Raw genomic sequence first — 23,521 nt, 5'->3', positions numbered from 1 at the left:
GTTGCCCCTTCTGTTGCACAGAAACCATTGTTTTTTTTTCCCTCCCTGCCCTCTCCCCTTCCCCTGACAAAGTAAAGGACACTGGATTCCACCCAACCTGTGTACACACAGCTCATGGGCTCTATGGCCAGCACTGCAAGGCCTCCAAGATCTAAACCCAGGATGTTTCCTGAAAACACAAAAAAGAAAGTCACACTGACACGCACAAACTTTAAAATTTTTATTCAACAATTTACATCACTTATTGTCTGTCTTAACGTATTCGATCTACACAAATTTCTTTTTTTTTCCTGATAAAATAATAAAATTTGGATAAATTTGAAGACCTGTTGGTGCAGAATAAACAAAATTTCAGGTAAGGGGGTTTTTTTTGTTGGTTTTTTTTTTGTTTTTTTTTTTAAACATTTAGTGTGAAGTATGACATCATTGGTAAAGATACATCATGCCATTACAGCTCATGGACATTAGCTATCCTTACAGTCCGTGACATCAACCACACCAGCGCAAGGGGCTGCGCCAGACACAGCTACAGCAGGTTTTACACTAAACTCCTCTAGCCACCCTCTCACCACTGGGAAAACGCCTACGCTTTTCCAGCTGGGCACACAGAGTGCATTAACCTAATCAGAAATTACCGGGGAGGGGAGAAGGAAACAAAGACTACCTTTACTGATCCGTGTGGTCGCACACTACAACATCGACACCAAAGAGGGGCTGCCCCTCTCCGCAGGTCAGAGGTAATTCAGCTCCTGAGCAGGCAGAGCACAACCCCTCGCAGCGATTTGAATACAAACCAGGAAGGAAATGAGAACTTATCGACGGGGAAGGGGGGCAGGAGAGGAGACGGACCCCGCCCGGCTCTGCCTACAGGGATCTCTCCAGCCCCAGCTCGCAGTCGAAGCGCGCAGTTGTGTTTTGCACCGCCCTTAACACTGAAATATTCAGGGAAGGGGGAGAGAGGGGCATCAGTCCCCCAGTAAACAAGTTGAGGACCTTCAGAGACTGGGAAGCCGCTGAAGGTGTGTAAGTACACGTGTGATGGTAGATAGAAAAGCAGCCCTGTTCTGTATGAAAAAAAGCTGTCAAGTTAGTACAAATTTCTGCCATGGCGAAGGGAACAGGAGGAGAAAGCTGTCAGGGTCCTTCTCCTGTCTCAAAATCCCAACTCTCTCACACAGGCTCTGGGCTAAAGCAACACGTTTCCAAAGGTGGTACCTGCAACCCAATGCACCTAACGCATGAAAACAAAACCAAAATAAAGCTCTCACCCCCGAGGCTGGAGGGAACCCAGTCTCCACTCCAGCCCTGCAGCGGGATAGTGAGGAACCCTGTCCCTCCTGCCTCACAGTGGGAATACACAGCAGTAGGATTCCCCTTGGTTCATTTTGTCATTAGAAGCCTCGAGTTTGCCCACGCCACCGGCCTGCAGCGCAGTGGACTGGTCTCCATCCCCTCCCCAAAGCTGCTTTTGTCCCATGGGGGACACGGGTGGGTGCCACCACCACGCTCTCCCCGGAGACAAAAAGGGCACTGGTTCATTCAACAGCACAAAGTGTATCTGAAACACAAGCCAGCACACCCCACTCCCTCCGATTCAATTACTAAAGTAGGCTCTTTAAAATAAAAAAATAATATATATATTTATATAGCTATACAGAGAGATACAGAGAAAGCAAAGGAGAGAGAAAGGCTACTAAAAAAATCAAGAAGCGCCAGTTTTCTGCTACAGCTGTCAGCAAAGAACTGTCACCTTACATCATACCCTCTGAGATGGTGAAGAGAATGGAGGCAATGACAGCAAAGGAATGCAAAAGAGGGCAGATAAGTCACTTCTGGTAATGAGACACAAATTAAACTTTCAAAACATGTGCATAGCTTTATTCATCTGCTTCAAACTAACCTTTTCACGGAGCTTCAGCGAAACCCGAGTGTGCAAAATGCATTTCTAAAAAATAATGCAAGCAAGCTTTCACATTTACTGTGGCAGAAGTACAGAAAGACTCGGACAGAATCATCACACGCTGGGGTGGGAGATGGAGGACCCAGAACTGCACAGCTTGGAGTTCTGAGTCACTGACTGCAAACACAAGCGTTTGGATTTCCTTAACTTCAAGCAAGGTGTGTTGACTTCTCCTTTATAAAAAATCTTGCAAACCCCACAGAAACAAGAATCACAATCTGGCAGGGAATAAATCCCCTGGATAACGGGATCATGGTGCCACAGAGAGCCTGAACTCCAGCAAAGCCGGTTCCAGACCTTGGCTTTTGGCTCTGCAGGCAAACCATGGCAATGCTGATTTTTTGCCCGCAGAAGAGCAAAGCAGCTTTTCTTTCCCTCCCTCCCACTCCCCTCTGAAGTCACAGGTGCCACTGCACAGAACATCATCCCCAAACTAACACAGCCACTACACGCTGGCTGGAGTCCAGGTCTCATTTTGAGCTGAAGGGTCACTGGGACACTCAGGAACCCTGGAGTGTGGATGGGGAGTGGCCCCTCCCAGCCACATCCCAGCTCACACCCCACCACCTCTCTCCAGAAAGACTAAGCACACATGCAAGGCACATTGAGTCAGATGGACACACACACCTCAGTGTGTAAAAGAGCAAATGCTGGCTGAAAAAGAAATAAATTGATGCTGAAAAAAACAACTAAACAGGCAGAGAGCTCTGGCCTATGTATTTGTAGACTATTTTCCAAGCAGTTGTAATCCCCAAGTGTTTTTCCTACACGACCTTAGACCTTCCTTACTCTTCCCCCACTTTGCAGAGAGGTACTTTAAATTCCTAAAGGATCTTCTATAAATAGTCAAGTAAAATCCCTTTTTCCCCTCCAGCAAACTGCTCCTCCAGGGTACACATCCCTCACCATGGTCCAGGCGTGACCCATTAAGAGAAAAGCTCCTGGACCTGCCCGTGCCTCAAGGCAGAGCCTTGATGCAGTGAGACCTCCCTCCACTGCTCCCTCAGCCTTCTGCTGGCAGTTTTTGGCTGGCTGGATGGATGGCTTCACCTCACTTTTTTTCTTGGAAAACATCCGAGCCCAAGCACCGAGAGCTCCCCAGGTGGAGAAGGAGCCAGGGGGTCCCCAGCACTGGGATAAGAGCAGGATGGAGGCCATGCAATCCTTAATACTGCTGGTTAACTTCACATTGAGATAAAGCATTCAAGAGATCTTTTTGTAGAGATGAACAATTTCCTTCTATTGATAAATTCAAATAGAAAACAAATATACCAAAATTGGAGACAAGACAAGAGCTGACTGAAGTTTTTCTACCTTACAAGTTACTCAGGCACCTTTCCTGCACCACCAGCCATGGGGGAAGGAGAAGGTGAAAACCTCAGGGATTTGCACTACCCTTCCAATAGCAGCTTGAGAAAAGGAAGGAGAGAAAAAGACAAAAAAAAAAAAAAGAAAAAAAGAAAAAGCACAGTGTTCTCTCAAGTTAAAGAGTTCTCCTTTGCTTGCATTTGCATAGAAATTCCCAAAGGTCAGCACCAAAATCAGGTCCACCCTGTCCTACACCCTGGCTCCTCCAGTTCCTACGTTCCCCCAGTTAGTGGCTGCGTTACAGGAGGGTTCAACTATCTGCAGAGGAACTACATGGTCATGTTAAAAAAACAAAATAACAAAAACGAAAAACAAAAGTGCATCACACATTCTTGATTTTCAGGGTTACTTATAGCAGCAGCATCAGCATTAATCCAAGACAATGAACAGTTGTAGATTCATTCTTAAATGCAGCAACACTTAATGAAATGTCTTCAGGGAAGGGCATAAGAGGGTCCTTCTTAAAAATGAAAATTAAGACTATTCAATATGGACAAAAAGGAGCTAAAACAAAAATTAAAGACACAATCTTATTTACATAAAAAAAAAACATTCTTGTTAAAATATCTTTACAACACCTAAGCAAAAAAATATGTATTTTAAGAATAAAGCAGAAACTCCTAAAGCAGTATCCATTTTTGGAACCCTTATTTAGCACCTGAGGAAAGACCGTATGGAAAGCAGACAGGCTGGGGATTTTTTTTTTGTTGGTTTTGTTTGGTTTTTTTTAAGAAAACTGTAAGTTGTATTTTTCTAAATGTTCAGAAGTTCGCAGTACACAAGTTTCATACCACAGAAAGAAAGGAACAATTCTTTTTTTTTTGTTTGTTTTCTTCTTTTTAAAGATCTACTCATTAATAAGGCTGTAGAAAAGGGACACTGCTATCTTACAAAATGGCTTCAGAGCTCTGGACACGTTATATGAAACTTTCTGATTAACAGTCAAGATAAATCCAGCTCAGCATCCCTTGGTGAGGCAGGATTCTTGCTCCAGTCCCAGCACAGGGAGGGGCTCATGCCCAGGACATGAGGCCACCACAGGGTTTTTTTACCTCCCCAGACATCCACAGCTCCACTCTCCTGTTGCTTTAGAGCATGTTGGGCAGGACAGAGGAGCCAGCCTGACCCTGGGGTGTAACATGTGCTGGGCAAACCTCTAAAGCTCTCTAATCCCTGGAAGGCAGCACATGGAGATCTCCTTCCCACCAGCCTTGGTTCCCAGCTGTGTGCACTAGGGTTTCCCCACGTGGAAAAATGTTCTGGTGGTGGCCAAAGCCAGAACTACTCTGCTTTCTTGGCTACTCCACCACACCAGCCCTTCTCCTGCCTTGCACACCAGTGTGAAAACGTGCAGGAGCTTTAAAGTGGGTGAATCCTTGTTCTCTCCCCTCCCGAGCTCAACCAGCTCCCTTGTAAACAGCCTCTGTAAGAAAAACAAACCACGAAGGATGGACGGACAGAAAAGACTTCTAGGGATGAGGGGGTAAGACTCCTGAAAGCTTGGGGCACCATAGCAATTAAATGAATCAAGATCAAAACCTGGACACACAGGAGAAGCACCGGCAGTTCTGGCTCTGAATGCCATCGCTCCCAGATGTCCCTGAGGTCACCCACTGGCCACTTGGGAAAGGACACTATGGTGCTGCCATAACGCTCTCTTGAAGGTGAAAGCACTAATTACACACACAACTGGGAGCACAACTTCCAGCTCTCTTTTTTTCCTAGCAGGAAGCAATTTTCCTTTCCTTTTTAGCTGGCTGGTTCACCCATCACCTGCTCCCAGCCACCGGACTCACAACCTAGTGAGAATTGGGTTTCTTTCCACATTTCAAAGAAGTTCACAGCAGCTATGAAAGGCAAGAAGTGGGATTTACTAGCTCAGAAAGGTTTGAAGTGGGTTAGTGACAGAATCCACGCCCTGGAGCTACTCACTGGTCAAAGAGACAGGAGATTTCCACCAGGTTTTACAGAGGGATCGAGGTGGGTTTAAACCAAAACCAAACTCCAAGCAAAGCTTGAAAGCCATTGCTTTGCCAATCCACCAAATGGGTGAAGTGGGAGAGAGCAGAGACTGAAGGCCCCAAACCACTGTGATGGAGGAGCTGTGACATCACTTCTTGGAGCACACAGAACACTCCCTGATCCACCAAAAAGCAGATCCCAAGCTGGACCTGGCTGGCACTACATGCTCCAGTCTCTATTACACAAGACCCTGTAAAAGAGACACCAAAAGAACCTGCTGGCAGAGGAGGAGAGATGGGGAATGACCAGAGGAGAAAGGAGACAGCCCCTGCCTGTGCAGGAATCCTCACTTCAATAAACAGCTTGGAAAGGGAACCAGAGAAAAGGGACTCACAACAGGAACAGAAACAAGAGAGAAGCCTTAACCTGAATTAATATCTTCATAGCTAATAAAAAAATAGGTCATGATCTCACCCTTAGTGCCGCTTTCCGATACTACACGTACTTAGGGGGTTCTGTTTTAAAACTTTCTTTACTCGGTGTAATGAAAACAATGGCACAAAGAAATACATGCTCGCCCTGCTCACAAGCCAGATGCTCGCACACACCCCGCCGGCTCCTCACCCCCACAGACACCCTCGGGTGCAGACCCAGGACAGGGGGCTGCTGCTCCCCTTCCTGGGCTCTATTTGGTTTATGCTACAGTACTAATACTCTGAGTCAAACAAAACAACAAAACAAAACGTGAGACTTATCAGTAACACCTTATCGTTATTTCAATGTGCTAAATTAGTCACAGCTCAATTTCAGTTTGGTTTTTTTTTTCTTTTTTTTTTTTTTTATAAGTTTACACAAAAATAATCAGAAAACAGACTAAATCTTAAGATATTTTTAATAAGTGCTCAGTTAAGAATTGTGTGAGGACTTGGGGAGGACTGCAGACAGCGACGGGGTGAGTTACACGACAGCACGAGGAAGTTCCTTCCATGGTCCTGCCTGGCTCTAGGCAATAGTCTATCCCAGAAATACCAGGGAGCCGGAGCTACAGGAGCTCAGAGAGAGGAATTCCTAACTGCTTAGCGCTGAGCACACGCCGTGGAGCTCATGGAGACAGACAGACAGACAGACATCTGAACAGAGGATGGTCAGAAATACAGCAGAGAAGGTGCTGCCGAGGGTGTTTCTGGATGGGTCCTGCTGGCGAGGCAAAGCCACAGAGATGAGCATCGGGGGAAATCCAGCCCAAGCCATCGCTGGAACCGTGTTTCTCTCAGCATTTCTTTTGCTATTTAGGTGACAGACTGGACTAGGCCAAGATGAGAGTCCTCAAATATTCAGCAAGACTCAGACCTTTCTAGAGGTGCAGGGTTAGTGCTGCTCAACTCCTGCATCGCCCCAAGCATGGACCTGGGGCAGGGGTACAGGACAGCACAGACCCCAGGGAAGCAAAACAGGGTGTTTTTGTCTTTTTTTTTTTTTTTTTTTTTTTTTTTTTAATGGAACCCAGCCCTTAAGGCGACAAGTGACTACACAAGGCAAATAAATACACAGCAGAGCCTTAAAGCCAGTAAAACAAACTGGAAATTTCGCTATTAGCCTTCAATTTTCTGAAAATAACAATAATAATAATAATAAAGGAAAAAGAACATTTCTTCCATCTTCATTTTCCCAGCCCCACCATCCAGTTTGTTCAACACTTTAAAGCTCAGGAACGCCCCAGCTCTTCAGCAGCAGAGCTGGAGGCGATTCCAACTTTTGGCAAGCAGTTGGGAGACTCAACAGAATTAAAAATAGGAACGTCAGAGGACTAGATGTCGGGCACATCTGTAAACATGTTATACATCTCAAAGTTACACACACCTGTAGAGGTGGTACAGTTTATAGGTGAAACAAAACTATTTGCGACTGGCCAACCACACATTTCTGAACCTGGACTGATACAATACATGATGACTATATAGTATCACACTCAGGATTATACTATATAGCTTTTGGATACATCAAATGGAGTAGGCAATCCATAGTCAAATGTTTAAGCGTGGCAGAAAGCGAGCGTCTTACACAAGGTACAGAATTTCAGTTTCATTGTCCCACCATGAACTCAAGCGTCTCATTCAGGAACAATCTTATTAAAAGTATAAAAGTAATTTAAAAAAAACACATGCTACATACTCCTAATTAAAAAAAAAAAAAAAAAAAGAAAGAAAGAAAGAAAGAAAGAAAGAAAGAAAGAAAGAAAAAAAAAGAAAGCGACAGAATCATAGAATATTCTGAGTTGGAAGAGACCCATCAGGATCGAGTCCAACTGCTGGCCCTGTGCAGGACATCCCAAGAATCCCACCCTGTGCCTGAAAGCCAAACTCTTCTTGAACTCAGACAAGTTTGGTGCTGTGGCCACTTCCCTGTTTCAGTGCTCAACCACCCTCTGGGTGAAGAACCTTTCCCTGCTATCCAACCCCTGATTCAGCTTCAGGCTATTCCCTGTCACTGGTCATGAGAGTGAAGGGATTGGTACCTGCCCCTCTGCTGCCCCGTGCGAGGATGTTGAAGACCACAATGAGGTCTCTCCTCTTCTCCAGCTGAACAAACCAAGTGACCTCATAAGACTTCCCATCCCCATCCTCTTGGGCTCCTTGGGATGCTCTCTAATAGGGGTCTTTTTTACATTGTGGTGCAGAGAACTACCCCAAGAACTTGAGGTGAGGCTGCACCAGTGCAGAGCAGAGCAGGACAGGTCATGCTGGGCCTGCTGCCCACTGGGACAGGGCTGACCCCCCTGGTTGCCAGGGCACTGCTGACTCAGATCCAACAGGACCCCCAGCTCCCTTTCCATGGTGCTGCTCTCCAGCCTCTCATTCCCAGTCTGTCCAGGGCTGCCCATCCCAGATGCAGAATCTGACACTTGCCCTTGTTCAACTTCACACAGGTGGTGATTGCCCATCTCTCATTTGCTGAGAGCTCTCTGCCCTCCAGGGACTCAACAGTTCCTCCCAGTTTAGTGTGTCAGCAAATTTAGCATCTCTGAGTCCTGAACCCAGGCTGTTAATGAGATATTGGAGAGAAATGGGCTGAGGATGTGGAACCCTCTGGTGACCAGACAGGGACCCGATGAACAGATCTAAGCACAAAGGGTATTCCAAAGTTTTGGGTTTATCTATTCCTCATAATGCCCAGTTTCATTTTAGGAGACACCAACTGCTGCTGATTTGGAGACACCCAGGAGCCAGGATTAGGCCAGAGACACCCACAACGAGGTCTGGGTACATGGGAAGCTGGGGCTGGTCAACAAACCCATTTCTGCTTTATTAATTCCTCACTCTTGCACTGGACCCTGTGAACTTCCCACCTTTAAAAAAAAACAACCCAGAAAAACTACCCGACCCTCAGATGATTTGGACACATTACACAAGCTGCAATGGGACAGAGGGGTTACACAGCTGGAGCCTGCACTCTGCTCAGCCTTCCCTACCACTGCTAGGAAGCTTTCCTTTCCCTGGGATTTTTTTTTTTATTATTTTTTTAAATTATTATTTTCATTCCTAAGTCCTCCTTTTTTTTTTTGTAATAAAATATATTTTTATTAAGAGATAATTAGAAGCAGAGCCGGAAATACACAGACTGCATTAAAATATAAAAGAGCATCTCCAAGGGGCAGGAAGCCCAGCCATTGGCGATCTATGGACAAATCGAAAAGGATTCAAATTCCCATTTTTTTCTTTTTTTTTTTTTTTTTAATTTTTTCATTTTTTTGTTATTTTGATAATTTTTTTAAGAGAAAAAATAATTCAAGAAGGGTGAAAGTTAGCAGAACTCAATTCCTTTTCAGTTTTCCAATGAAAATGGGAAAAAAATCCAGCACATTTAGTGTTAGAAGACAGACAGAGCAAATATGAAGCACCTACAGTTTAAAGCAGAAGATACTTTTTTTTGTCTTTTTTTTTTTTTTCTTGCTCCCAGTAATACAATAGCATTAATCTGTGGGAACAGCGGGGTTTTTTTTGTTGTTTTTTTTTCCATATTAAATGCCTAAACAGATTGCTTATTTTTCCATGTTGTCTTTTAAAATGAAATAACTCTTCAGTTGCAATAGTCCAACGTGTAACAGGAGCCAGGTCAATTGTGTGACTTCACCATGCATCCTAGAACTGCAGTATTACCATCTTTCCCTCAGCAGAATGATCCTTTTAAGACAATATCACCAGCATAGGATTGCTGCTTTACTCCTGGCAAAACATGCGGATTATAATTCTCTGGAAAAAAAAAAAGAAACTCTGCAAACTTCAAGGTGTTTCTCCAGCATTCAATGGAAAACAAATCAGAAAAAAAAAAAAAGAAACCAAACAGGGGAGGTGGAAGGGAAAGGGGAGATGAAGGATGATGAATCATCCTGATTTCCCTGTGATTAGTGTGTCACTACAGTCACAGAACAAGAAACAGAAACCTTGTCAAGTGGAAATGCCTCTCCAGTGGGTTGCTGTTGCCCATGTAGACGACAGCAGGAACTTTGAAACCGGGCTTGTAATTGAGTCTGTATTCCTTAATCACTTGCATTCACTCTTTAAACAAAAACGAAACAAAACAAAAATGAAAAAAAAAAAAAATCTATTCAGTACCGGAGATTAAATAATCACGTGTGTAGTCTCGTTGAAATAAATTTTCAGATTCCTTAAGAAGTCTAATTACTTTCAGTTGCCATTTTTAAATAACTATATATATATTTGAATATATTATCCTGTGATTCTAGTTATGGTTCCTCTGCTGCACTGAAGATTTAGAAGGAGCATAAAAGCCTTTTTGTCCCCCACGAACAGCACAAATGCTGCAGAAAGGTTAGAACAGGCAGTCTTGTCTTGCTACCTTCATTGATCCGGGCGATCCATGGCTTCATCATAAGTGATTATCCTTTTGGGATCTGGAAAGAAAGCAGAATTCTAAGTCTTGGACAAGCTACTTTCAGGCCCTGTGGCTGAAAATAAACACAAGATGCTTGGCTGTTAACAGACTTTTCCTTTGGATGCCACCCCCCCTCCTGCCAAGCCACCCCAAAGCCAGCCTGGCTCCCCCAGGGCAAACCTGCTCCCCACAGCAGCAAACAGGTCTCCACATACGGCTCTTCCCAAACAAAACCTCTTCTCAGGTGACTTGTGGGGATACACCAGAATTTAAAACTTATTATTGAATGTGACACCCAACACCAGAAATAGAAAGTGATTTTGTATACACATAAGGAAGAGTCATTAAATCTAATTTGACATTGGGTTTGTTGCTCTTTTAGAGAGTCTGCTTGTCTCCAAGCAGCTCACCATTATAGCAAAGCTTATTGTCCTGCCTTTCAACGATCTGAAACACAGATAAATCCAGACTACAAACCGCAGGCGCTGAAGAACTGAACCCAGTCATCTCCAGACACAGAGACAATCCACTCTCATTCATCCCCCTCCCAATAGACACAGCAATTCAGTTCATTTGTTCTTCCCAACATCCTTACCTTGCTTCTGCAAATTCCAAACCGCTTCCATTTCTGTGGAGGCAAAAGGAGACCACTGTTACTATGCAGATTGATGCTGCCATTAGAGACCATTCCAAACACACTTTAATTTTCCAAGTGTGGCAGTTGTGCTGAGGCTTTCAAACAGAGCCAACCCCCTCCCACCCAGCAGCACAGCCCACAGGACTACACAAATTTGACATGAAATAATCCAGCAATAAAAGGCAAAGGGATGGCTGTAACATGGTCTTAAGGGTCAAAGAGCCAAGCTGAGCATCAGAAATGTCATCACCATTCACCAGTCCTACATATCACAATCTAACTTCAGGCTTTACTACTCTGATTCCAACACTGCTTTGTGCATTACAGCCTCAACAAAGAGCCTGGAGAGATGATTTTTACAAGTTGATGCTTAGTGAGTGTGAAATGAGAACTGCTGGACACAGCGAGCTGCACATGGTTCACAGCATGCGTGTGCTGAGGCACCAGGCAAGGGCTGGGGCTGCTGTGTGAACATCTCTGCAGAGCTGCTGCCAACATTGTCCAGGAGCAAGGTGTGATGCTCCACACACCTGGCTTGCAGTTCTTCCCCCCGTTTACCTCTACAACACATTTGTAGGCTAAAGACAAACCCCATTTCTCCCTGGACATGCACATGCTTTTGTTTACCTAAGAAATAACAGCAAAGTTAAATGTTCTTTTCATTAACACTGAGAAACAGAAGGCTCTTTCCTTTAAAATATCCCCCAAACTAAAACGTATCTTTAGAGAACCATTCAAAATAACTACTTTGAGCTGCCATCAAGTTGGAATGTCATGAGCTGGAATATTTTTTAAGACACTGACTGTACCCTGTGCCCAAGTTCAATAGACAAAATTACAGAAAATTAGTATTAGTCGGAACATAACCTGCAAGAACCACTTTCAAGTTGCTTTTCTGCCAGAAAGGGTGACAAGACCTTGGTAGGGGATAGGAAAAAGGAATGGCAAGAGATTACCAGGGTACATGGGATGTGCAGTAAAGCACAAAACAAGGCAGTAAGTAAACTAACCAGCATGGGAAAGGAAGAAGAAAAAGCCCTACAAAACCTACGGCCTCAGCACAATGTGTGCCAAGTGTCACCTCCATCAATCGCCTCCCTACTCCAACCCTTCATCTGTCCTTTGTCCACTACAATCTCCAGCTCCCTGGGGCAGGAAATTGCATGCAAATAAATATTGCCAGCCCTCCCTGCACAATTAAACCTTTTGTCAAGGAAGGCTCTGACAAAATTTTACGAGGTCTGTTATTTTTGCGTCAGGATAGTAACAGCAACACTTTGCACTTCTATTGGGGAGCCCTAAGTGCTTTGGGAATAGTAGTTAGCCTCTAACACCCCAGGGACAGAAGCAGGCTGGCGAGGGACTGCCTCTCTCATCTGCCAGATGCAGATTCCCCTGAAGTAAAATGAACCAGCTACTAAAATTACCTCCCGTGGAGTGAGTTTTCCATTCAGCGCAGTTTGATGCATCATTTCCTAACAGCTAAAGAACATCTCCCATTTTAATAGCTTTCCCCAAAGGCACGGGACAGAAAACTACACTCCAGTTGTTGGCTCCTGCACATTAGAGCAACCTTTGAGCATGAAATACAAGGCAGAACTGAAGCACCACCCACCACTCTATCTCCATGCACAGACCACATTGTCTTGTGCTCTTCATTTGGCCTTAACAGCTCTCTGGACAGCACAAGAATGTGAACTCTTTGTATTAAGAGTATCTGAAAATAAGACAAATAGATATACAAACAAAGATACTGTTAAGAACGAACCAAAAACCTACTAAGTTGACAAAACTCTGTTTCAAAAAAATCTAACAAACCTACGACATTTTCAGACTTCCATTTCCCTTCTCCTCCTTCAGAAAGGGAGGGTGGTGTAAAGTGTCCTGGAAATCCCAGACACCTGGACACACTGGCTGGCAGATGCTCAGCCTGACCAAGCTACAGAACCAAAGACCATCAGCAAACAATGCAATAACAGCTCTTACTAAATATCACCTGCCATCAGCAGAGCAAGGTCCTCCCCTCCACCTGGCAGCACAGGGACAGGGGACAGCACAGGTTAAGCACACTGACAAAGTGAAACAACTTCACAAGGGAAAAGAAAACAGGCTAACTGTAACACAAAACTAGGGAAAAAACGGATTTCTTCAATCTTAAAATGGAATTGTATGATTTACTCTGCTTTACTTGGTAATACAGCTAAGTTTTCCTGCCAGTACCAGGCTGTGATCACCTATGACTGACAAAAAGTGCTGTGACAAATGCCATGGCCACTGTCACAGGGTGACTTGGTGACTGACCTGGTGGACAGGCAGCTCAGCAGAGCCACTGCTGCCCAATGCCTGGCTCCAGCCAAGCAGAAGGAAAGACAGCCCCCAAGAACTGGGCATGCAAGAGGCCCCAAGCCTGCTTTCAGCTCTCCTTCTTTGGGCTCAAAGAGCTCTTTTCTTGAGCCTCTTTTCCCTGGCTAAACTTCCAGAGCAGGTTTAAGCAAAGGACTCCTACAGCTGCTCACCCTGCATGAGAAAAGGGGCATCCTTGCCATGAACCCGAGTCCAGTCTCTCAGATACTGCCCCAAAACTGCTGCTTTCCAAAGACCTTCCCAACAGGAGCCACCACTCCCAAAACCAGACATGCGGCTGGGGAAACAGCAAACTTTCTTCTCAAGTGGACTCCAACTCAGCTGGAGAAAAGCCATCAACAAACCCAGCACAACCCAGCATCAAAGCCAGCCCTGCTTCAAGCCAGGGGCAGAACTAGGTCACCTCCTGTGTCCCTTCCAACCTCTCGTTTTCCAGGATTTTTTTTACAATTAGCTGGCCTTTCCACAGCCCTCAGGCTCATGGTTTTTTGAGGAACTGCCTGGGGCAGACAGTCTCAGCCACATCCACCTAAACCACTTTTTCTGGGGACTATCACTGAAACAAAGGGTCACTGGAGAAAAGCTTTGATGTCAGGAACAGACTAAGGCACATTCTAGCGAATTGTGCTGGGATTCCTCATAGGTCAATAAACTTTACAGCAGGACTGGTACATAACCTTGGAGGGGAAAGAAGTGTTTCTCTAATAACTTGCTAAGACAGGCACTTTTACACACATTTTCCTTGCTAAAGAGGCAGTCCCTGCTAACAGAAGTGTCTGCACAATGCCATGCTACTATTTCACTGTCCTTATAAATCCCAAAATTGTCCCTAAAATACAACACTTAAAAAAATAACAAGAAGGGACCGTTCTTGTCCGATTTTTCCTGTTTGTATCTGCAGGACAATGATTAAGTATGGGGATTGCCCTGGAAACAAAGCAAAGAATAAGTATTCCATGCTGTGGAGACTCATGGTTGAACAGCAATACACTGTACTAATCCTGACAACTGGAAAGAGCAGGGACTGGAAGGAGAATTAAATCAGCTTTTGCCCCACAAGGCCATAACCAACAGAGCGAGTTCTAACCCCTTCCCACCACGGGGGGGATGGGAAACCAAGGCTTTTTTCCCCCCTCTCCTGATGTAAAGGATGAAAATTGCTGAATTCACAGCTCTGCTATTTCTTCTGACCCAGTTCACCATTCTGACGAACGCCACTCCTGGCTGGCCCACGCTGCCTTGCTCTATTTTCCCTGCTGCTCTCCTGCTTCTTCACGCGAGCAGAGATGCTGCTGCAACCGAGATGCTGACAAGGAACAAAGCAGCAGCACCGGCAGAAATTCAGGGACAAGAACAAGGGAAACCCTGCAGCTCACTCTCATCCACCCATGTGGTCTTTGCTGCTATGCAGCTGAGCTGGATGCCTCAATTATTTGCTTTTTACCTCAGGACAAGCAAATTATTGAGCTTCCCACCACAAAGCTTGCCATCTAGAGCTCAGTGTTAGTGACAGCCTGGACTGCAAGTGCCTGAACATGACAAAATTCTCCAAAGCATTGACAATTATTCTGATATGAAGTGCTTCATCCAGCTGTCTTTTAAAAGGAGGACTAAAGCAGTAAGGAGATGTGCTGGTTTCGATGCAAGTAAAGCTGACGTACACTCAGCCTCCTTATCTGAGGGACCAAAATATCTGCAAGAATCAGTTTCACCTCAAAAAGATAAGGATTTCAGCAATGCCACATCAAGGCAGAAGTTCAACTTTTAACCTAGATAGGGGACAATAACTCGAAATGAGAGCATGACTCCTTCCTGGGCCTTCCAATTTCCCATGTGAAGCCCACCCCTGTGGGGGGGAAAAAAAAGAAAGAAGCAAAGCATGAAGCAGGGGTACAAGGAAACCAACAGGAAAAGCTTCCAAGAAGAACAAGAGAGTGCATCATCATCCTTGCCTAAATGTTCCCAGTGCTCTGACTTCTGGAGAAAAAGCAGTCAGGGTACAGGCAAAGGAACACAGGAATCTCCAGCAGGACCTCTCTGCACTCTGCAGTCACCCAGCCTCACACCCCAGCACTCAGGGATCCTGGGCTGAGTTACAGGAGCACTGTAGCAGAGCCAGTTCTCTCTGGGTGCCACCTCCTCTCTCCCTCTTTCCACAGGGAAGCTGTAAAGCAATTACAGTTTATAATGTCCTGTGCAGTTGCTGGGCAAACCACGCACAGGAAAGCCTGGTTTGCTGGAACAAAGCTACTGAGTAAGCTGGAGGCTTTCCCAGAGAAATTTACAGTCCAGGACGAGGATCCACACAACCTGTTCACAGTTATAGGCACAAACAGTGCAAAAAAGAGAGCACATTGATGACATTCAAAGCACTGCAACCACTCACACCTCAGCTCATTCTTCTCTGCAAACCCCAGAGCTTCATCCTTGCACTAAAACACTGCACATGGAGCTCAGGGTAGGGAATATACCAGGACCCCACAGGGCTCCACACTCATCCCTGTCCTTGTCCTGTGATCGTTTCTCTTTGTGTTCATAACCCCAAGGGCAGGGCAGATGCAAAGATCAAACTACTGAGACTTTGCTCAAAAGCAAACAGATCAATCTGAGAGGGAGAAGTTCACCCGACTCTCAAAACCAAAACCAAACAGTCTGAGGACCCGAGTGCCTGGAATGCCCTAAAACCAACCCAGGCAAACCCACACACTCTCCCGAGCAAGAAGGAAAAGGCAACTTGTGAAAAGGAACTGAGTGAAATCGTTCTTTTCCTATTGCAGAGGAACTGGCTGGCTTGGAGCTGGACCTCAGGAAAACAGCCCAAGATAAACGGAGAGAATAGTGTGGGAATTAACTCCCGCACTGCTGTCCTGCAAACACACCCTGGTTTTGAGGCATTCCAGAAAAGCTCCGGTTTTGAGGTATTTCACAGCACATGATGAGCTCTGGCTGCGGGACCACGCCATGAAGAGAGGACCGGAGGCATCATTCCTTCAAATATTCCTTAACCCAACTCACCCCAAGACTGAAATGCAACATCTACCATCACTGCAGAAGTACTAACACCTGGACTGATCCTTTGCTTTGTAAAGCAGCAATAGCTTTGGAACACCAAGCAGGAGAAAGACAAGCCCAAGCAGTTTGGAGCACCCCATCACTGCATTCATGACAATGCTGATTAGAAACATCCATCATCTTTTACCCCTAAGTAACACCTTGAAAATGGCACATACATAGTGTGAAAAAAGAAATTAGCAGAGATGAGTGCTGGGGAAGGATCGGGTATCCCCAGGCCATCATGAGGGTGTTTGCTCTGGATGCTCAAAGCAAGACCATTCACATGCAGAAGAAAAGCAGAGAACAGTATTTTAACGGGCACTTTAAGTGGCCATTCTTGCCAACAAATGTAATTAACTCCTGTGTTTAGAAGAGCTCAACTGCAACCAGGCTTTGAAGTTAACACCTCCTTGAGAGGACATGGGATGGGAGTGTTCTTTATTTTCCTGTTGTTCCTATTGTTTCACTGAGGCCTGCCTTTCACAGCAAGTGAGAATGGGAGAGCTGATGAGTCTTACTGGCAGCACAATAGCTTTTCCACAAATTCAGACTGACAAAAACAGAGAGGCAAACAGAAGTCTAGGGAATATTTGCAAAATTAAGAAAAAGATCACTGAGGATTTTCTTCCTTGTTATGCTTTCTGATGAGAAGCTGGGATTTAAGCTGCAAGCAGACACAAAAAATGAGACTAGAAAGCCTGTTTAAATGCTGGAATAAACTGAGCAGAGGAGAGAGGACCCAGATAAAATCAACTGATGAACACTGTTATCAAGAATACTAGAGCTTGAAATGTTAACGTCTTGAGAGGGAGATGACCTGGAAAAAAATATTTGGAGTTATTATTTTTAAATGACTGGGCTTGTTATTACTACAGGAAGGCATTCGAGTTTATGATATACAGAGTTTGTGAAGTGGTAATTCAAGAACTTTGCAGAGGGTGAAAACAGCAAATATGCCAAAATACTAGAAGCCAAGTACACACCCTCTGCAGAAGGGAGCAAGACCTTATCCCTGTATGCATGTGGAATACTAAACAAAAAAAGCATGATGGCCTTGTTCCCTTCAGGGTAGAAGGGTGCAGGGAGAGGGAAGAGTGTCAAAAAAAGGAACTGCCCCAGTGTTGGTCAAGAGTGAGAAAATAACGCTGTGACAAAAGGGAACACACAACCAGGCTCCTGCTAACACTGAGCCAGCACCAAAAGCCAAGAACTGCCCCAAGTCCTCAGAGCTTCTGGGGCTGAAGCAGAAAGCAATCCATCCCACAGGCTTCCCTCTCTTCGTTCCCATTTTGAAGTGTCTGTATCGCGTTTGAGTCATTTCAATCTCAAAAAAACAGGAAAAAAGGGAGCTGGACTACAAAGGACTCCATGAAAGCAATAAAATCATCTGAAAGATGTGGCCTACAAAGACAAGGAGAGAATTCAATCTGCAGCTTACAGAAGAGCTGATAAGAAAAAATTGGTCTTGCTGTTGCCATAATACTGAAAGGCAGGGAAAAAGTGTGTGTGGGGCACACTTAAAAAAATAAATCACACCTACAGCTGTAGGAATAATTTTTTCTTCCTTCAAAGCCATGATTTCATGGTCTGATCTGCCCAGGGGAGAAGCTACAACACTTTGGTGGCAGAGGTGTGAGTATAGACTATGAAGCCTTCACAGCGACAGAATATCACCTGGTACAGCTGGAACAGAGCAGCTGAACCTACACATTTAACTCCTTCCAATGCCGAGTGGCTTGTGACGACCTGCTAAGTATCATCCCTATCAACATCACCCATGCTTGTCCACAGGAACAGGGAAACAAATACCTCTTAACATTAATTAATCAACTCTTTGAGTAACTTCCCCAGAGCGTTATTGCCTTATGGATACGAGGATATACAAGCAAAACAAAGGGCACTTTTAAAAACAATTAGAATTGCTGGAAGGAACATACCATGTTAGAATATTGCATTTATAAAAATAAAATAAAAATTAAAAAAAAGAGAACGCCCTTAGGCAGCAAATTAAGCCATTACCTTTAGTGTGATATAGAATAGCAGCCCTCAGGTCAAAAGAACCCCAGCTATCTTTCCTTTCTAGGCCTCTCTGGTACCTCTGTTCTTTGGCGGAGGCTAGCAAATTGTTCGTAGGAGAGGCCAGAGGATTCTCTACTTCATAGTCTTTTGAAAGAAACACTAAAGCACCTTGGCTACCGGTGTCTGCCTTTTGTAGGTCACCTGTGTGATGTGACTCCAAAGCTAAGACACCACCCTCAACAGCAGTCCCAGGCTTAAGAATAGCACTAAGAATTTGAGGGCTAGTCCGTTTATCCAGCTCATAAGCCTTAGGAAACACAGGTTGTTCAGTTCCTGAGGGAATGATTTCAGCACACTGTGAAACCAAAGTGGCAGGATATTCCCCTTGAAATGTCACTTCCATTAACTGATTATCCGCAGATTTCCCCACAATGGTTTCAGGTCCAGCACTGGGCTCGTTTATGAAAGACAAGCCCCACTGATTCTGGAAGATATCCCCCAGGTTCTGCTGATTCGTCTGCGAAGGGAAATCGACTTGCGCTGTCCCCAGGAGCACAGTTTGCATATTTGAAGGGTAGATAAAAAGGCCAGATTTCTTTTGTTCGGGGGTTGTCGAAGTTGTACTCATGTCCTGGGGTACTGACTCGGAGGAGGTCGATGGTACAGTACTAGCAGCAGTGGAAAGCAGTGGCTGGGCCCCTGGGGAATACACACTTCCATCAGTCCCTGCCAGGATCGGCCCATTTGAGAAGCTGGCAGAAGTGACAGATTTCATAGCAGACATGGGGACCTGGGACAGTCGACTTGATGTTTGGGCCTGAGTTTCCCCAGCAGATGATGAAGATGACGAGGACGATGTGGATGGGGTTTGAGCTGCTTTGTTGAGGTTTTCTTTAACTTTACTTGCATAACTAATTTTGGGAACAATTTTAGCACTGCTATTGTCCACTGGAAAAACCGGGGGCGGTTTAAATAAGGTCCATGAGTCCTCTTTAGATGTAGCCGATGATGCGTGCTTCCCTTTGGGCCGGTCATCAAACTTCTTGCCACTAATCCCAGGTTTGGCATCAGAGTTTTTCCTCGGTACATCCCCGAGCCCAGGCTTTCCCCGGCCTGCTCCACCAGCCCCAGCCTCGTATTTCCAAACAGGCTTAGTATTTTCAATTCGGTTCCCCTTTTGTTCACTATAATCAGGCTTGAAACTGTCAAGTTCCTGTTTCAAGGTTGGTGCGCTGACCTCCTGCTGCATTATTTTGTCCTGTACTAGATTCAAGTTCTCACAACCCTTGGCACTGTTGCGCCTGCCTTTCCGTTTTTTAGGTGTAGTATATCCACTCTCGGAGCCACTACCATCGTTGTCGGCCCCTTTGCCTACGTAGCCATTTGTGATGTAGCTGGAATTATTGGTTACCACACCGTTTGGAATAGACACTCCCTCTGGCTTGTCTGAGGACTGGTTTTCTCTGTGTTTGTTTTCGTAGGACTTCTCATTCTTTTTGTCCATGCTATTTTTCTGAATGAAGTTCTTGGGTTTGATTCCAGCCTTCCCCAAAGCACCGCCCTTCACAGTCTGCTTTGGGGTGACATTAGAATCTACGAGCTGCTGGCTGCCATTGGGTACCCTGGATCCTGGGGCGGTGGCTTCATCAGAGCACAGGCCCTTTAGTGACACTTCTCGTTCTCCTGCGTTACCATTTAGCTCTCCGTAGCCTAGAGGGAAGCCAAAAACAGTAAAAGGCAAGAATTAGAATGCGAAATGTTAGACTTGTCATTGCAGAAAGCTGTAGTCAGCCCCAAACATATCCAGTTTCCTCATGCAGACATTTTAAAATAGGAAAATATCTAGTCTCTGAGGTAAAGCTGCATAAATTTATTTGCTGGAATACACAGCAAGAAGGGTTAAGCAGGAAGGACCAGCCGTGACTGACTCTCGCATAACTGAGTGACACACAGATAACATAACAAAGCAAAAGAAAATACAGATACTATGCCAGGAAAATATACTGTACTGAAGATCACTGGCAAGCCAGAGAGCTATTTCATCAGCTCCTATTTCCAGGTCACAGAGAGGAAAAAATTAATTCCCAGGATGCTTCAAGACAGCGGGATCCACTGCCTTTGTGACAAGATCAGTGGAGGTTCAGGATACACCATGTGAACATCAGTACCATCTCCATCAGCTCCTAGGCCTGCAACACCAGCAGCCCTGCTTCCCACCCTCCTCCTAAATGCCATCTCAGCAAAGAGGTGGGAAAAAAAAAATTCCAAAAGGATATGTGCAAGTCCAGTTGGAAGATGGAGGGAAGAAAATGTGATCACATCTCCTCACTGCATTTCAAGAGAGTGACCAGCACCTCTCTACACATGCCCCTTAGCCCTCAAAATGTGATAAAACTGAGAAAAAACTGCATCCCTGCAAGCGCCCTTCTGCTGCCACCAGCAATGGGTCTCTGAAAAAACAGTATTTCAGAGCTGGTATGAGCCTGAGGTCCAAGAAATAAAGTGTTTGCTAAGGGTTCCAATTCATTAAAGCATGAGATTCTGCTGTAGAGTCAGTTTTTCTTTTTCCTTATGAAGCTCACTTCCAGGCCTTATGGTTCTGGGAATGCAATTCAAGCAGAGCTGGAAGCCCAGGACAGTCCACACTGAACCACCTCAACTTCTTCACTTCTCCCTTTTTAAATATCTCTGGCCACAAGCCTGCTGCTTTCGAGGACCCTGGCTAAAGCCCCAAGGGAAGCCCTAGAGCCCCAGTGGGAGACAGGGAGAGCACACTGTGCCCTGCTCAACAAATCCACTCCAGCTGCAGACGGAGCAGAGGGATCCCTCCTCCTGCACCCGCTGCTCCTCTGACTCATCCGTCCTCCTTCCCCAGGCTGGAAAGCCTCACATCCCCCACAACCACTGACCCACCTAAGGCTCCATCTGCAGCCACGGTGGCACGGAGTCAGCACAGAGAGGGAGTCCCTCAACAACTGGAGCGGGCAGAACTCCAGCTTCAAAGAAGAATGTTTTTGTTGTTGCCGATGTTGTTGAAATTAAGTGCTGTAACTAAAAATCATTGTTACCCTCACATCCTGGAGCCTCAGATGTCTGGCAGATGTAACAGCTCAAGTTCTGTGCAAGTCGGGAACACAAGAATCCTTGTAGGAATCTTTACAGAAATTCCACAACTGAGTTTGCCGAGGGGGATCAAAAAGGATTTTACTACATGCAAGTATCTGTAACCACCACAACTTCTACTATAACTTTCAAATATGTTGTTAAGAAAATTAACCATAAATATTTCACCACAGAGAGAATTAGAACGGTGTGATCCTCTAAAATTAAGTATTTCAGAACAGCCTGAAGAGGAAGCCCTCTCAAGAGCAGAGTGTTACAGCTGACCTTGTGTGACTCAAGACTTCTGACACCACTTGTTAATGAAACAAAACAATAAGAGTGGTCATAAGACCACTGCAGATGAGGAGTGAAAGAATAAAATGAAGAACAAAATCCATTTCAGTAAGTCAGTGTGTCAGCAGTTTCTAGTTCCAATTCTCAAGCATTCACAGCTCAGCTGCCTGAGTTTTCTCCAAATCAACATTTGGCACAGCTGGCCTTGGCCTGGACATGGAGGTGCAGCAACCAAAATTTAGGGGAGAGGAAAAAAGTCAGGATGGTAAGAAGAACAGGTGAAGAAGATCTGGCAAGCTCATGAAACGTTTGAGAGCTGGGAAGGGAGGGGTGCCAGCCTAGGCACATATTAAAACCCTGGGCACGCTACAAACAGTGAAATGACTTCTCAACTTATTTTTGCTCGGTAACTTATTTTAGCGTGTGCCCGATCAGGTCCCTCCCTGCCTGCCCAGGCTGCACATGGGCCACTGTCGACCCCGCTCCGCTGCTGCCAGGCCCCCTCCCACCTCGTTATGTAAAAGGAAAATTCAAGGGAAGAAAAAAAAAAATAAAAAAAAATGTAGGCAGCACTCTGGCCGGCTGGTGGCCACGCACTCGCTTTGACCCGCACAAGCCCCCCCCAGAGGCATTGCTGAAGCCGGGGAGCCCCCCAGGAGCGCGGCGAGGGCTCCGGCCCTGCCCGGGATCGGCTCCCCCCGCGCCGCTCACCGGCCACCGCCTCTGCGGCGCTGCCGCCCGGCCAGCGGCGGCTCGGCACAGCCTGGGGGCCGCAGCCCCGGCCCCGGCGGAGAGGAGGCGGCCGAAGCGCCCTGGGCCGGGCCGGGCCGCGCCGCCTCCCGCGGCCGCCGGCGGGGCCGGGCCGGGCCTCTCCGCCGGCTCTGACTCATTGATCCTGGCGCTCATCAATCGCTCGGCCGCCCCCCGCGCCCCCCCGTGCCCCCGGGGCCCGGCCGGCGGGGGCAACGCGGCCCGGCCCCACGTGCCGGCGGGCGGCGGTGCCGGCGGGCCCGCGGCTCCCGCAGCCCCAACATGGCGGACAGGAAGCGGCCCCAGCGCGGCGGAGAAGCTTCGAGCCGGGCCGGGGGAGGCGGCGGCGGAGGAGGAGGAGGAGGAAGAGAGGGGGGCCCCACCGCCGCCCCGCGAAGGTCACGGGCCCCGTCCCGCTGCCCACTCCAACCTGGTCTCCGCTTCGGCGCCTCCGTGTGCTGCGGGCCGCCGTGCTTGTGCTCGTGGCGGAGCGGCGGCTTGGGCTGGGCTCGGCCGTCGGGCGGCGGCAGGTAGGCGCTCTGCGGGTGGTGGTGGTGGTGTCCGTAGTAGTAATAGTGGTGGTGATGGTGGTGGTGGTGGGGCTGCTCCTCCATGGGGGGCGGCTGGCGGGGCCGGGCCGGGCTGGGCGCTCGCTGCTGGGCCGTGCGGCTCCGGCGCGGGGACGCGGCTGGCGCGGGGGAGGCGGCGGACTGGCAGCGCCCGCCCTGCAATCAGCGAGCGGCGCCGCCGCGCCCGCCCTCCGCCCCGCCCCGCCGCACCGCGGCCGGGGGAGAGCCGGCCCGGCCAGCGCGGACCCGCCCGGCCGCCCCCTCCCCGGGCCAGCGGCAGGTGAGGCTGCCGGCGACGGGGCCATTTCAGGGCTGGCGCGTTTCCTCCCCTCCCCGTGCGAGCGCGGCACAGACAGAATGAGCGTCCACGGTGGAGCCGTCTCCGTCCCCGGCCTTCGCCTTTGGGGTTTCCATGACCGGCGGGGAGCGGCGTGCGGCCCCGGGGGGGTTTCACCGCAGGGTCACCGGGAGGAGGGCGGCCCGGGATGCTGCAAAGCCGCGTTTTACCGTCATGAAGGGGGTGAACCGCGCCCCGGGGCAGGCGGAGAG

The 23,521-nt window shown here is 47.1% G+C and overlaps 1 protein-coding gene across 3 annotated transcripts; it reads right to left on the bottom strand.

The window, feature by feature from the left end:
• Positions 1-207: 207 nt before the first annotated feature.
• Positions 208-23,089, bottom strand: NUFIP2 (nuclear FMR1 interacting protein 2). Of its 3 annotated transcripts, none has more exons than XM_088176852.1 (5): positions 22,834-23,089; positions 18,258-19,967; positions 10,779-10,811; positions 10,148-10,202; positions 208-9,846 (listed from the first exon to the last, which is right to left on the bottom strand). In XM_088176852.1, exons 1-4 carry the CDS (start codon positions 23,015-23,017, stop codon positions 10,150-10,152), a joined length of 1,980 nt encoding a protein of 659 aa, XP_088032978.1. In that variant the 5' UTR covers positions 23,018-23,089; the 3' UTR covers positions 208-9,846; positions 10,148-10,149. The 3 variants fall into 3 exon arrangements, with proteins under 3 accessions (XP_088032978.1, XP_088032979.1, XP_014731892.2); XM_088176853.1 differs by having other exon boundaries at positions 208-9,540; XM_014876406.2 differs by having other exon boundaries at positions 208-10,202; positions 22,834-23,088.
• Positions 23,090-23,521: the final 432 nt, after the last annotated feature.

Source organism: Sturnus vulgaris, chromosome 21, assembly GCF_052056855.1.
Source record: "Sturnus vulgaris isolate bStuVul1 chromosome 21, bStuVul1.hap1, whole genome shotgun sequence".
Lineage (NCBI taxonomy): Eukaryota > Metazoa > Chordata > Aves > Passeriformes > Sturnidae > Sturnus > Sturnus vulgaris.
Note: the sequence above shows the minus strand (reverse complement) of the source record. Positions and strands in the feature narration are given on the sequence as shown.